A 12,547-nucleotide genomic window follows, 5' to 3' on the forward strand; every position below is an offset into this window, starting at 1 on the left:
GCCTTTGTGCGCTTGAGCAGAGTACTCGTGATGGTGTGGGTCCAAGTCACTGTTCACTGCTCACGGCTCGTAGGATGTGACCCCGACTGTAAACTGTGGGTGTTAGTTCATAATGTTGTAGCGATTTGATCTCGTCACGATAACAAAAGCGCCGCCCCGACGTTTACTGGGGCTGCTCTGGGGCACTGAGCAACTGTGTACTTCCTGCGCCAGCTTCCTATAAACCTAAAACTGCTCTATAGAGTAGTCATTTTTAAAAAGATGACCATATAGCACACGGAGAGACATCAGTAAACTAGGGGGAAATAACAGACACCTGACTGCAGCTCCGTCCAAAGGCAGGTAACACCTCCTCCCCCAATACACGTGGGTTTCGTGCATTTCCGAAAGACGGAAAACTGAGTGACTGTACCACAGTATTTATGGTTTGTGTTTTAAAGCCTCGAGATCAGCATCTTGTAATTATTTTCCTTTGTTCTTTTAGATCTCAGACAAATATGATGTGCCCCATGATAAGATTGGGAAAATATTCAAGAAATGTAAAAAAGGGTAAGCGTTAACTGGCATTCCTAGTACTTCTAAATAACGTTAATATTCTGTAACATTAATGCAACTCACATGCATTTGTGCCCAGTCTAGAAAAAGTTAGAGAAACATGAATGCAGGGATGTATTTTTTCCTGAAATTATCCATATAAAATTGATCTGCCTTTCTAAGACATCTTTGTGGACTTTTTTCAAGTAAAATTTTTATTTGCTCTTTCTGTGCTTGGTAGCAGTGAAGTGGCTCCAAATTCCAGAGCATGTCATGAAATTTAGTCAGGGTAACAGCAAGCGCTATCCCATTTGTTGAGCCCCCATCATAAGCCAGGCACTGGATCAGGCACTTCATGTGGTACTTGATTTCCACATTGCCCTCTGAGCTGGGTGTGATATCCTTAGTTTAAAGACATGGCAGCTGAGGCAGAGCCTGTGATGTCCAAGATCAGGTAGCAGGTTAGTGCCAAGGCCATTGTTCAGGTTCAGTCCTTGCTCCCCCTACTGTATTCTGCCTTGTGTCGTGTTTTCAATCATAAGAACATTGCTTCCTTGTCCAGAAATTGATATTTTTAGTTCCATTTCACTTAAGTGACTATGCTATTTGACATGAGTAAGCAGAGTATGGCATAAGAATCATTTGGCCTCATTCTAAAGCAAATCCTAATTGGAATTTTCTGGATGAGCCTAGTGGGAAGGGTTAGACTTACTAGTAGTTCAGTTAAACTTTGAGGATAACTTGCCAGGGAAGATAATTGGTCAGGGAGTTGTGGCTTCAGATCCCATAGGTTAATTTGACTAATATGCTTTCTAAAGCCAGATCAACGAGGTGCTTCTTTCTGTAGATTTATTTTGTGCATTGTAATAGCTCCTGTTTATCGAGTGATTCCTACATGCTGAAGTAATAACAGCAAATAAGCTAGTATGCTTTGTTTCATCCTGGGCCTGACACTGTTAGAAGAGCTTTCCTGGAGCCTATCACGTAGTCCTCGAACAGTCTTACGAGATAGGCACTGACACTACCTCGGTGTCGTAGGTGAGGGAATCGGGGCTGCAGGCGGTCTGACAAATACTGCGCGGCCTGTGTCGCAGCTGTCATGTGCTTTCAGCGGGCGGCAGTGAGGAGACCTGTCTTGCTTTTCCTCTTCCAGGATTCTGGTGAACATGGACGACAACATCGTGAAGCATTACTCCAATGAAGACACCTTCCAGCTGCAGATTGAAGAAGCGGGGGGGTCGTACAGACTCACCCTCACTGAGATCTAAGGACACGCTGGCCCACCACTCCCAGCGAGTTCAAGGAAGGTTACGTGGGTCTTACTGTTTGACCAGCCGCAGGTACATCGCAGGTATGGGTGGATGTCAACTGAAGGGACTCCTTTCCAGTTGGAGATGGCGCTGCATTTGGCTTGTAGATAGTGTTCCACATACTGCATTGGCGTTTTCAGACGACAGAAATCCTTACACCATTATGTTTGAATTTTCTGATATCAGTACTTAGGATTAAAAGTGAAAACTTTGTTCTAAGATTTAATAGACTCTCTGGGAACCTTTGGAATATCTGCTATATTATTTATAAAAATATTGGGCTATCTACCTTGTCTCTTCAATGTTAGTGGGCCTGCTTGCTCACTAGTGCAAGTCAGAAAAGGCAGTGGGCTCGGGTTTAAGGATTTCGTGCCCTTGCCTGAACTCAGAGCAACTCTGACTGCCTCAGGGTAGTGGGAGTGGCATCCGAAGAGGAGAGGATGCGCCCTTTCTACCTAAGCCTCTCATCCTCCAGAAAATGTTTACTCAAATAGGGCATGTTACTGAATCTTCCTTTGCAACTTTCTTGAACATATCAACTGCCTTTCTTACGAAGAACTGAAATAGGTTACAGTATGAATCAGTTAAGCTAACGCTGCATTGTATATAAGTGCAATACATTTTTGAAGGCCTGTGTCTGTAAATGTGTATATACGTGTCTTATACAAATAGATAATATATAAATGTGGTGTCTGTACATAGAGTGAAGAGATACAATAAGGTCTACCTTGAAGACTTTCCCTAAATGAAAGGTTAAGTTATTTTTGGTAATGTATACCAAGCAGATCGAGTACTGTGCTTAGTGGAACTCACTGAAATGTTTTGTCTGTGTTTTCCCAAACAGCAATCATCCCAGAGCATAGCAAAACCTTCTCAAATGGCAGAGATTCTGTTTGCTCTTGAGAGTGTTGTTATTCGGATTTCTGTACTGTTTTAACAAATGAAGTATAGGAAAACCACTACTGCAATTCCTATCAGTTGTGTAGGCTAATACCAATTTGTACGGACCTGAGAGAGTGAACACACAGTCCTTACAACACATGTGTGATTGTTGTGTACTAGGTGATATGACCCAAAATGGAGTCCTTCCTCATCTTCCTCTTACAAGAAGTGATTTCTGTTTTATCGTGTTTCAGAGCCTTCAAGCTTTGATTGTCTTGTACGCTATTAATTCTAGAAAGCATTCATGAGTTTATGAGACTGTATTATTATGGCAGGGGAACATTTTGTACACGTTTAAATATATAAAAGTACTAAAAAATGTAATTTTATAACAGAAATAAAATCACAGGTATCTAGGTTCAGGGAGCTAGAATAGTTCATTTGTATAAGTAGGATTGATGGTTACATTTTTACATTAAAATATTCTAATGAAGTATGTGAACTAAATTGCTGGTTTTCTAAGATATATCATGGGACACGGGTCATAACTATTTTATATTTTGTTTTATGAAATAAATTTTTGTTTTGCTTGTTTTTAATTGTATCATTGAAGATGTATTTTAAACCAAAGGGATTAAATTTTATATGTCTATTTCATAATATGTCATTTCTTGTTATTCCGTTTGACTTTATCCTTTCATTAGTCAGTAATGCAGAATGTGAGATCTTAAACTAGTAGAACTGAAAAGACTCTCCTTAGCATTTTGTCCTCATTTCTCAAACGTATACTCCTGTCTTTTCCTTCATCTTAATTTTTCCTTACAGGTTTCTGAAATGACCCAAGTAACTCTTAAATAAGGGAGCCCTGAATAATTTTTCAGCTTGTTACCAAACTTTAATGACTAAACCTGAAGGCTTACAGTTTCAGACCCTAAAATCTTAAGGGTTCTTAGTTTTTAAAAGCTAAACAGAAAAATGTTTGGTTTAAAAATCTACCAATAATGTTTCAGTTCATCAGACTTTCTAAATCAAACAGCTGTTAAAGCTTATTCAGGTAATCCGAGGCCTAAATAGGACAGACACTAATAGAAATTTCTAATGAATACATGAAAAAATTAATGAAATGAACTCCCTGATAGATTCCCTGTGGCATCTGTTCATTTTCCACTTTAACGCTCGGGCCACAAGTCAAGAATCTAGGGGCACACTCCACTCCTGGTCACTCAGCAGTGCCAGAGCCCAGCTCAGAGCCTTTGCTGGACTCCACGTTCACCAAGGCTCCAAGGAGCTCCTCGGATTCCCTTCTCCCCAAGCTTCCCACATTCAGCTGCATTTCTTTCTCCCTTGACAGTTAGCAGAGAGACTGTTTACAAGTCAGAAGCTCACAAATTAGTCCAGGCTTCACCTGGACCGGTAGGCTCTGGAGGAGGCTTTGCCTACTTAAAGTCAGTAAAGCAGAGGTCCCTAAGAGAATGTGCTCAAGAAAAGGTGGTTTCATGAGGCCGACGAGACTGAGTAGGGAAGGAGCCCCAGGAGAAGGCGAAGGCGGGCCTGCGCCTTGGCAGGACCGGGCAACGTGCACTCACATGCACGGTTTCTAGCCCTCCGCTTCTGAAGGAAGCAGCCTAGCAGTGTCGTCCAGTATTAGCACCGTCTGCATCTCACCCGTAAATGTTGGTCCCCAACATGTAGGCCACCCCATCAGTGCGTGGTGTTGTCAGAGCCTGAACCCACGCCTCCTGCCTCCCCAGCTTCCCCAGACGTTCACCACCAAGGGCCAGCATGGCAGGTGCAGACTAACAGCAAGCACACGGATGGTCTCTCTCCGTTCACGTCTTCTTTGCCTCACACACACTCAGCCCTGAGCAGCTTTAGCCGTCACCCTCTTCAAATCTTCTAGCCAAACGTTGTCTTAATCGTCTTATTATAAATGTAACATGTGCTAAGAAAAAAAAAACCATAAGCCATTAGAATGAATATTGAACTCCATGAGAAGATTTCTCGGAGAAATTTCCTACCTCCCTAGTCCTGCTCCCCAGAGATAACCAGGAATAATTTCTCCACGGCTGCGCAGGAATCCTCACTGCAAACTCAAGCGTACTATTCATGCTATTTCACAAGTCGTGTATTGTTTTTTGCAAGCATTTTCATTTATCACTACCCTTCAGTTGTGTTCTTTTTAACGACGGCACTGTACTCTCGCCTCGGTTTCCTCCTCTAACCCGAGCCCACCGCCGGGCCTCCAGGCCAGGCTTTGCGTCATGAGCACGGCTACAGGAAACAGGCCGACTGACGTGTCTGTCATACATACGTGTATGGGGCAGCTGTAGGATGAGTTCTTGGCAGAAGAGTGCCGAATCACAGACGGTGCTCAGCTGCTCAGTAAGTTTGTAGATGCTGCCAAGTTGCCCTCAGCCAAACCAGTTTACATTCCTCCCCACTGAGCATGAGCATTTGTGTCCCAACATTTTCCTGATTTGATTTGTGCTGCTCTGTTTGCAGTTGAGCATAACCTGACGTTCGGGGGCCATTTGTACTTATGTCCTTGAAGCAAATAATCCGTGTGTTGTCCCACTTCCTCATTTCTTGTACGCTTCAGTTCAGTGCAACCTGACATCTGTCCTTCCCATACCATTTGTCTAACTCTGTCCCAGACACTTGACAATGTCCTCCAATCCTCATAGGCTCTAATGAAAGGGGGAAATAGCCCCACCTCACAGACAACACTCAGGTTCAGGAGATGACACTGCTAGGAAGAGACAGACGCCCGTCCGATGCCAAAGCTCCACTTCTTTCCACGGTCACGTTGCTGTTTCCCCCAGAAACTTTCCCCGGTTACTGGGGACCTAATTGCTTGTTTTACTCTGTGGGGCGCCGGCCATTAAAGAACCTTTGGCTTTCATGACGGGCGTATGAGCTGGAAAGTGGGGGTTGCTCCACGTGGTGGAAACACTTGAAGCTGGTTGAACAATAAAGGAAGTACAAATAACTTTCATAACATACAAGTTGAAAAGTGGCAAAGCTCGATCCTGGAGCTTGATGTCACCAGCAAGCTAATTTCTTTCCTTCTTTGGGGGCCTCATCCTAAGTTTGGCTCTCCTTGTGTAGTCTCCGGATGGTTGCCAAAAATTCCTCAAACCACATCTCCCAGTCCAAGTCCAGAAGGGGGAAAATTCCTAGGCGCAGGATTCCGGGCAAGAGTCCCGGGTTTCCCTCCAACTGGATCGTCCCCGCTTGTATGTGCCCTGGTGAACCATCAATGGCCTCGGGATGGAAGTCTTCTCCTCTCAAACACTGCTTCATAAATAGAAATCAGGCTTTTGGGGAAACTGAATGGAGGGAGTGAGGCAGAGAAGGAACAGAGAGGAATGTTTACCAGGCGGCACACCTCTGGTGCTCCTACTTCCGGCTACCCCTTTTCTGACCCCACTCCTGCTCCCGGAGTGTCAGTGTCCCCAGAGGCCAGGCTGTGGTCTCTCCTCTGTCCTCTGATCCTAGGCCCTTGGACAGCAACAACGCCCAGATGCCTTCCTTCAATCCAGAGCTCTCCCTTCAGCTCTAGATCCAGCCGCCTCCTGGACATTCACCACAGGCACTTCCGCTTGGACTAAACTCTTCCTTCTCAATCATGCGCCTCCTCCCGGGGCTTCTACTGTGCTGGCCGCCAAGCCAGAAACCGGTGGTCACCCTTGACTCTGCCCAGTCTCCAGTCAGACCTTCAGGCCTGGCATATCTTCCTCCGGCCCTCTCATTCTCTTCGTCTCCGTGTGGCAGTGGCTCCCACCCCAGCCTCTGGCTCACCCGCCTCGAGGCCCTTTTGGCTCTCACACTCTCTCAGGTGTGGGTCAGATCCTGTCAGGATAAACCACAAATGGCTCACGCCGACTGCCTGTGGTGTCCACGGCGCCCCCGGCCCCGAGAGCACATCCCCGAGCTCCGAGGTCCTCCCCTTCACGACTCCTCCTGCCTTGTGCCCTTGTCATTTCTGTTTCCTCAAGGTCTCCTCCCTGTTTTGGCTGGAGAATTTACCTCCTTTTTTTTTTTTTTTTTTTAAGATTTTATTTATTTATTTGAGAGAGACTCTGAAGCAGACGCCACACTGAGCACAGAGCCTGACACGGGGCTCGATCCCATGACCGCGAGATCATGACCTGAGCTGAAATCAAGACTCGGACGCTCAACAGACTGAGCCCCCCAGGCGCCCCTCCCTCCATTCTTTGTGCCTCTGCTCACCCATCACCAACCTGAGGGCTCTGCTGGGCACTTTCCTTTCTGCACCCTCAAGCAAAGTCCAGACGTCCCCCTTGGTGCCTCCATAGTGTCGTGGAGCTACCTGCTAAGATGCCTGACCGTGCCCCTCCCCACCCCTGCCCCAGACTGCTAGCGCCTTGAGGACGTGCCCCCGGCCTTTCCTGCTCGGCCCACACCCAGCCTGGTCTCCGCATGCCGAAGGTCACCAGCAAATGGCGATGTTAATCCTGTGCTTCCCCAGAACACAAACCTTGGAGCCATCACCAACCTCCGTTTCTCTGCATCCTGCCTCCAATCTCCAAGAAAATCCTGCTGCTCCTCCCTTGGAAACACATCCCGAACACAGCCACCGCTCACAGCCTTCTTCTCTCGCCTGGACTTGGGCGGTCACCCAGCTGGACTCAGTCTTTCCACCCACGGGCCCCTTCATTTTAGTCTCAGTCTAGCAACCACAACAATCCTTCCGAAGTGTCAATCAGATGAGGCCTCTGCTGCTCAGAACCCTGCTCAACTCAGAGGAAAAGCCCAAGTCCTTTCAGTGGAGACAGGATCTGTGCCGCTGACCCTTCTGACCCCACCCCTGACCACTCTCCCCTCTCTCCTCCTTCACTTGATCTTAGCCAAAAGGCCGAGAAGCGGTCCCCCCTCTCCTCCTTCTGCAGCCGTTCCAGCCTTCCTGCTGTCTCGGAACTTCTCTTACCCCGTCAGCTGAAGATACTGCCCAGCTTCGTCTGCTGAGGTTACGTGACGTCGACCGCAGTGCTGGTCTAATAGAAACCATCATCGTCTGCCCAGTCTCCGTCTTGTTACCGAGGAGAAAGATTCACGCTTTATGAGCCTGATGGGATGTTCGTGGCATTAAGAAGAAAATGAGTGAAAGGCTGAGTCTTAGGCTTGCCCTTCCTGGCAAGTACGTTTCTCCACATGCCTGTTTGGGAAGACCACCAGAACCACTGGCTTTCAGCTGTCAGGGCCAACATTAAGCTCTTGCTGCCGACCTCGGGACCCTCCTGACTTGCCAGCCCTGAGTCAGTCTAGTCTATAGGACCTTGGCCTCCTTTACATCCACAACACCAAAGGCACGACCCATGAGAGAAATCACTGATAAGCTGGACTTGACTAAGATGAAAAAGCCCTCCTCTGTGAAAGACAATGTCAAGAGAATGAGAAAACAAGCACAGATTGGGAGGAAATATTTGCAGAAAACATCTAATAAAGGACTGTTACTCAAAATATACAAAGAACTCTTAAAACTCAACAATAAGAGAGCAAAACTACCCGGTTAAAAAATAGGCCGAAGACCTTAACAGACGCCTCACCCAAGGAGATTCACGGACGGCAAGTGAGAATATGGGAAGATGCTCCACATCATTCATCCTCAAGGAAATGCACCTTAAAACAACGAGATACCCCTGCACACTGACTAGAATGATCCAAATCCAGAGCACTGCCAACATCCCATACTGACGAGGCTGGGGAGCGGCTGGAACGCTTGCTCACCACAAGCAGGAATGCAGAATGTGCAGCCACTTTGGAAGACAGTTTGGTGATTTCTTACAAAACTAAACCTACTGTTACCATATGATCCAGCAGTCATGCTCCTCGGCATTTTCCCAAAGGAGCTGAAAACGTAGGTCCACACAAAAACCTGCACACCGATGTTTATAATAGCTTTATTCAAAACTGCCAAAACTTGGGAGCAACCCAGGTGTCCTTTAGTAGGTAAGTGGATTAAAAAACCCGTGGCCCATCCAGATACTGGGATATTTTCAGTGCTAAAAGGAGATGAGCTACAAGCCATGAATAGACATGGAGGAACTTCAGCTGCATTATTTCTAGGTGAAAGAAGCCAATCTGAAAAGACCACATGCTGGGTGATTCCATCTCTATGGCGTTCTGGAAAAAGTACAGCAGCATACACAGTAAAAGGATCAGTGTTTGCCAGGGTTTATTGGGAACCGATGTAGGTGGAACACAAGATTTTCAGAGGAGTGACAATATTCTGTAGGATATCATAATGATGGATCCATGTCCACACATCCTTCTACAATTGTCCAGACCCGTAGAATGTGCAGCACCCAAGAGTGAACTCTAATGTCAGCTGTGGGCTCTGGGTGATGATAGTGTGTCGTGTGGGTTCAACAACATGAGGGCAAATACACCCTCTGGTGGGGGGTGTTGATGGGGTGACGTGCATGTGTTGGGGGCAAGAGTATAGGGGAAAATCTCTGTCCCTTCCCAATTTGGCTGTGACCCTAACACTGCTCTAAAAAAGTAAGGTCCTAATAAGAAACTTTTCCCACACAAATGCACAGGCTTGCTCCCCTTCAAGGCCTGAGGTGCCCGGGGAATAAGCCGAGGGCCCCTGAGCACCCAGCCAGCCCTCCATTTCTGACTTGTGTTCTAAACCCAAGGTCAAAGAGCACTCCTTCGAGAGTCCCAGCTCCCCATCCCTGGGCAGTGTCTAGGGGTGACCCTTTTCCCCAGGGGAGCACTGTGGGTGGCCAGCGTGACCAGATCTTAGGCTCAGCCATGCAGGGGGCGGGGGGCGTTGCAGATGGACACAGCCCTCCTGGCCTCCTGCTGAGGCCAGCCAACTCTCTCTGCCACAGTCCCCCAACCCCTAGCAAGCTGGATGCTCCCATGTCCTGCTGGGCCAGACCGGGCAGTGGACATCTTGTCCCGTGGCTGTGGAGGGAGCCCGCGGTGAGCCTGGCGGCCCACACGGATGGTCCAGTTACCAGGTGCCAACACGGAGCACTTCATCTCTGTTTGCAGGCTGGTGGTGATAAGAAAAAGCAAACATCCTGCGGACCACGCAGGCTGGAGGGTTGTGGCTCCAGGGGACAAAGGTGCCCCAGGGACCCTTCCCGTTCAGAAGCCAGGCCCGAGCCTGGAGAAGTGTGGGTCAGGGGCAGGAAGGGATGTGGCTGCCACGAGGCCTCCCCCCGCAGGCTCCTCACACTCTGCCCGCCTGCCTGGGAGGCCCGAGCCTGGCCAGGCCTGCGTGAGGTTTGTGCAGCCTGCCCAGGGGGCCGACAGCCAGGCAGGGGCTGGCCTGTGGGTGTCTGGCCCAGCTGGACGTCGGCTGCCTTCCTCCTGCCGGCCCTGGCACGCAGCCCACAGCTGGCGCGACGCTGAGACCTTTCCCCCACTTCCAGCTCGGGCCTCCAGATGATTCCAGGCCCCTAAAGTTTACAGAAGTCACATGTCACTGGCGAGGGCTTCCCAGGCCATTCCCTGCCTCCCCTCTGCTTGCTTGGGCCTGAAGGCCACACAAGCAAGCAGGGAAGGGAACTCTGGCCCCTGAGGAGGTCCGTCGCAGGCCTGCAGGGCTGAGACGGGCTGGAGCAGGCAAGGGGCCACCCTCTAGGCTCTAAGGCCCCCAGCACAGCTCCCCATCAGCACAGCGATCTGGCACCTTCCCAACTCCTCTGTGTCGCTGGTGGGCATTAGTTCTGAGGGCGGGCCTCACTGACCCACTTGCTCTCAGCTGCCTACACGGTGGGCCAGTCCTCATGGGACCCTCCCTGTGTCCCCAGCCTCTGTTGTCTGCTTCTAATTCCCTGGACCTTGAGCACCACAGGCCTGGCTGTTGGTGCTCCCGGCTGTGTCACTGTCCCACGGGGTTCCCCGATCCCTCACACCCCAGACACCATCCTCCAGACACAGAGTGACAACACAGGCGACTTCCCCAAAGAGCTACAGTGGGGGACAGCAGGGCCCAGAGAGGAATGCAGGTCTTCCCGCTCCAGAACCCAAGGCCCAGGTGGAGAAACTGAGGCACCGAGGTAAGCGGGGGCCCAACTGAGCCCTCGTGACCCCCAGCCCCAACCCCAGGCCGTGCCTGGACCCTGGAGCAAAGAGCTGAGGGGCTGGGGGTGCGGGCATGCATGGGGCAGGGGCTCCCAGCTTCCTCACAGCTGCCTGAGGGGCAGGAACAGCCTCTTCCCCAGAGGGCACGGGCCCAGGTCCCGACCCTGCCTCTATCATCTAGCAGCTCCCTGGTCAGAGAGGGAATGTAAAGGAGGCCACCGTGGCTACCCCTCCCCGCCCAGCCTCTCAGGGAACCCTATCTTGATAGAAGCCTGCAGATGCTCCCCCCAGCCCCCACTCCCTCAAAGTGCCTCTAGCCTGCTGTCTTGTCAGGCCTGGCAACAGAACTGTCCCAGCTGCTTGGGAATTGCAGGACGGGGGCACCCGGAGTCAAGCCAGTGCTCTGGGTGAGTAGTGGGACTTAGCAAACCAGGAGGCGGGGCCCCCAGGTCGGCCACAGAGCCCTGGGGCCTCCTTCCAGGTCTCCTGTGTCTGCGCCCCTCCCTGGCCAGGCTCCTTCGGCAACCCGTGCTGGCAAGCGCTGGTCCACCTGCACCTGCCCAGCTCCCAGGTGGGCTGCTCCCTGCCTTCCTGTCCCCACGGGGACAGCTCCTGGGGGCTCCCAGGCTGTGTGTGTGTGTGTGGGGGGGGTGACGGCAGCCCTTATCTAGAGCTTGAAAGGACGTCATACTGGTGAGGAGGGCCCAGAGCTTGGGGGCCTGGGACAGGTGAAAAGGGGAATCTAATTGTATTTCTTGAAACATCCTGGGAGCCGGATGCTGCCCTGTGATGGCTGGTCACCATGCCTTTCCTGAACTGCCGTTTTTGCAGTTTGAGAACAGAGTAGTGATAAAACCCAGCTCCTGGGCTCGTGTGAGGACGAAGATGGTGCATATAAGGTGCTGAGCCCTGTGTGAGCGCTCGGGGTGAGCTAGGACTGCAATTATATTAGAACTTCCTGGCACAGACTGTCTGCCCTCTGCCTTCTATTAACAAATAGCAGTTCCGAAAATACAAACAGACAAAACAAAAAACCAAGATTTCCTGGGTGGCTCAGTCGGTTAAGCATCCGACTCTCGATCTCAGTTCAGGGTCCTGAGTTCAAGCCCCGCACTGGGCTCTGCACTAGACGTGGAGCCTACCTCAAACAAACAAAAAACAAAATAGCCGCTCTCCCCCTCCCCTCCCATCCGTCCCCTTCACTTCCTTCCGTAACAATTTGGTTCAAAGCCCATAGGTGAGTGCAAGGTAGGGGTGTGTGTCTGGTTGGGGGACACAGTGGTGAGAGCGGGTGCGGGCACACAGCGGGGTAAGGAGGGCGTCGCCCAGCCTGAAAGGGGCGAGCAGGTGCTCCGTGGGAGGGCAGGGAGACGGCCTGGCACAGGGTCAGAGACTGAGCAGTGAGGCGGGACAGCGTGGCACGGTGCCAGGTCCCAGCAGAGGAGGAGGACGTGGGGGTGCTGCCCAGTGTGGGTGCAGCTCCCGAGCAGGGTGAGGGCAGCATCCGGCGGGAGGGCACAGATGGGGATCCCCATGGTGGGGGGCTGGCGTGAGCTGTCAGAGCCCAGACGGGGTGAGGGGCATTGGCCCCGGGGCAGCTGAGAGGAGGCCCACGTGGAAGGCTGGTTCCCGGTTCCCTGGGAGGGGCTGGCCTGATGAGTGACCACATAACAGAAGCCGCTCTCCCCCCCGCCCCCGCATCGGAGAAGAGTTACAAACGTGTAAAAGGAGCAAACTGGAGCGGACCTACACTG

General features: G+C 50.7%; 1 protein-coding gene across 2 annotated transcripts in view; it reads left to right on the forward strand.

Moving 5' to 3' along the window:
* GRHL1 (grainyhead like transcription factor 1) overlaps window positions 1-3,351 on the forward strand; it is a 49,525-nt gene extending 46,174 nt beyond the window's left edge. For both annotated transcript variants that reach the window (XM_025867727.2, XM_073896984.1), the window contains exons 15-16: window positions 485-549; window positions 1,688-3,351. In XM_025867727.2, the coding sequence (XP_025723512.1) occupies window positions 485-549; window positions 1,688-1,802 (180 nt within the window). In that variant the 3' untranslated portion in view covers window positions 1,803-3,351. The remainder of the gene's footprint in view (window positions 1-484; window positions 550-1,687) is intronic.
* Window positions 3,352-12,547: the final 9,196 nt, after the last annotated feature.

Source organism: Callorhinus ursinus, unplaced genomic scaffold (genome assembly GCF_003265705.2).
Source record: "Callorhinus ursinus isolate GAN/ISIS: 27379988/994484 unplaced genomic scaffold, GSC_fseal_2.0 scaffold10, whole genome shotgun sequence".
Lineage (NCBI taxonomy): Eukaryota > Metazoa > Chordata > Mammalia > Carnivora > Otariidae > Callorhinus > Callorhinus ursinus.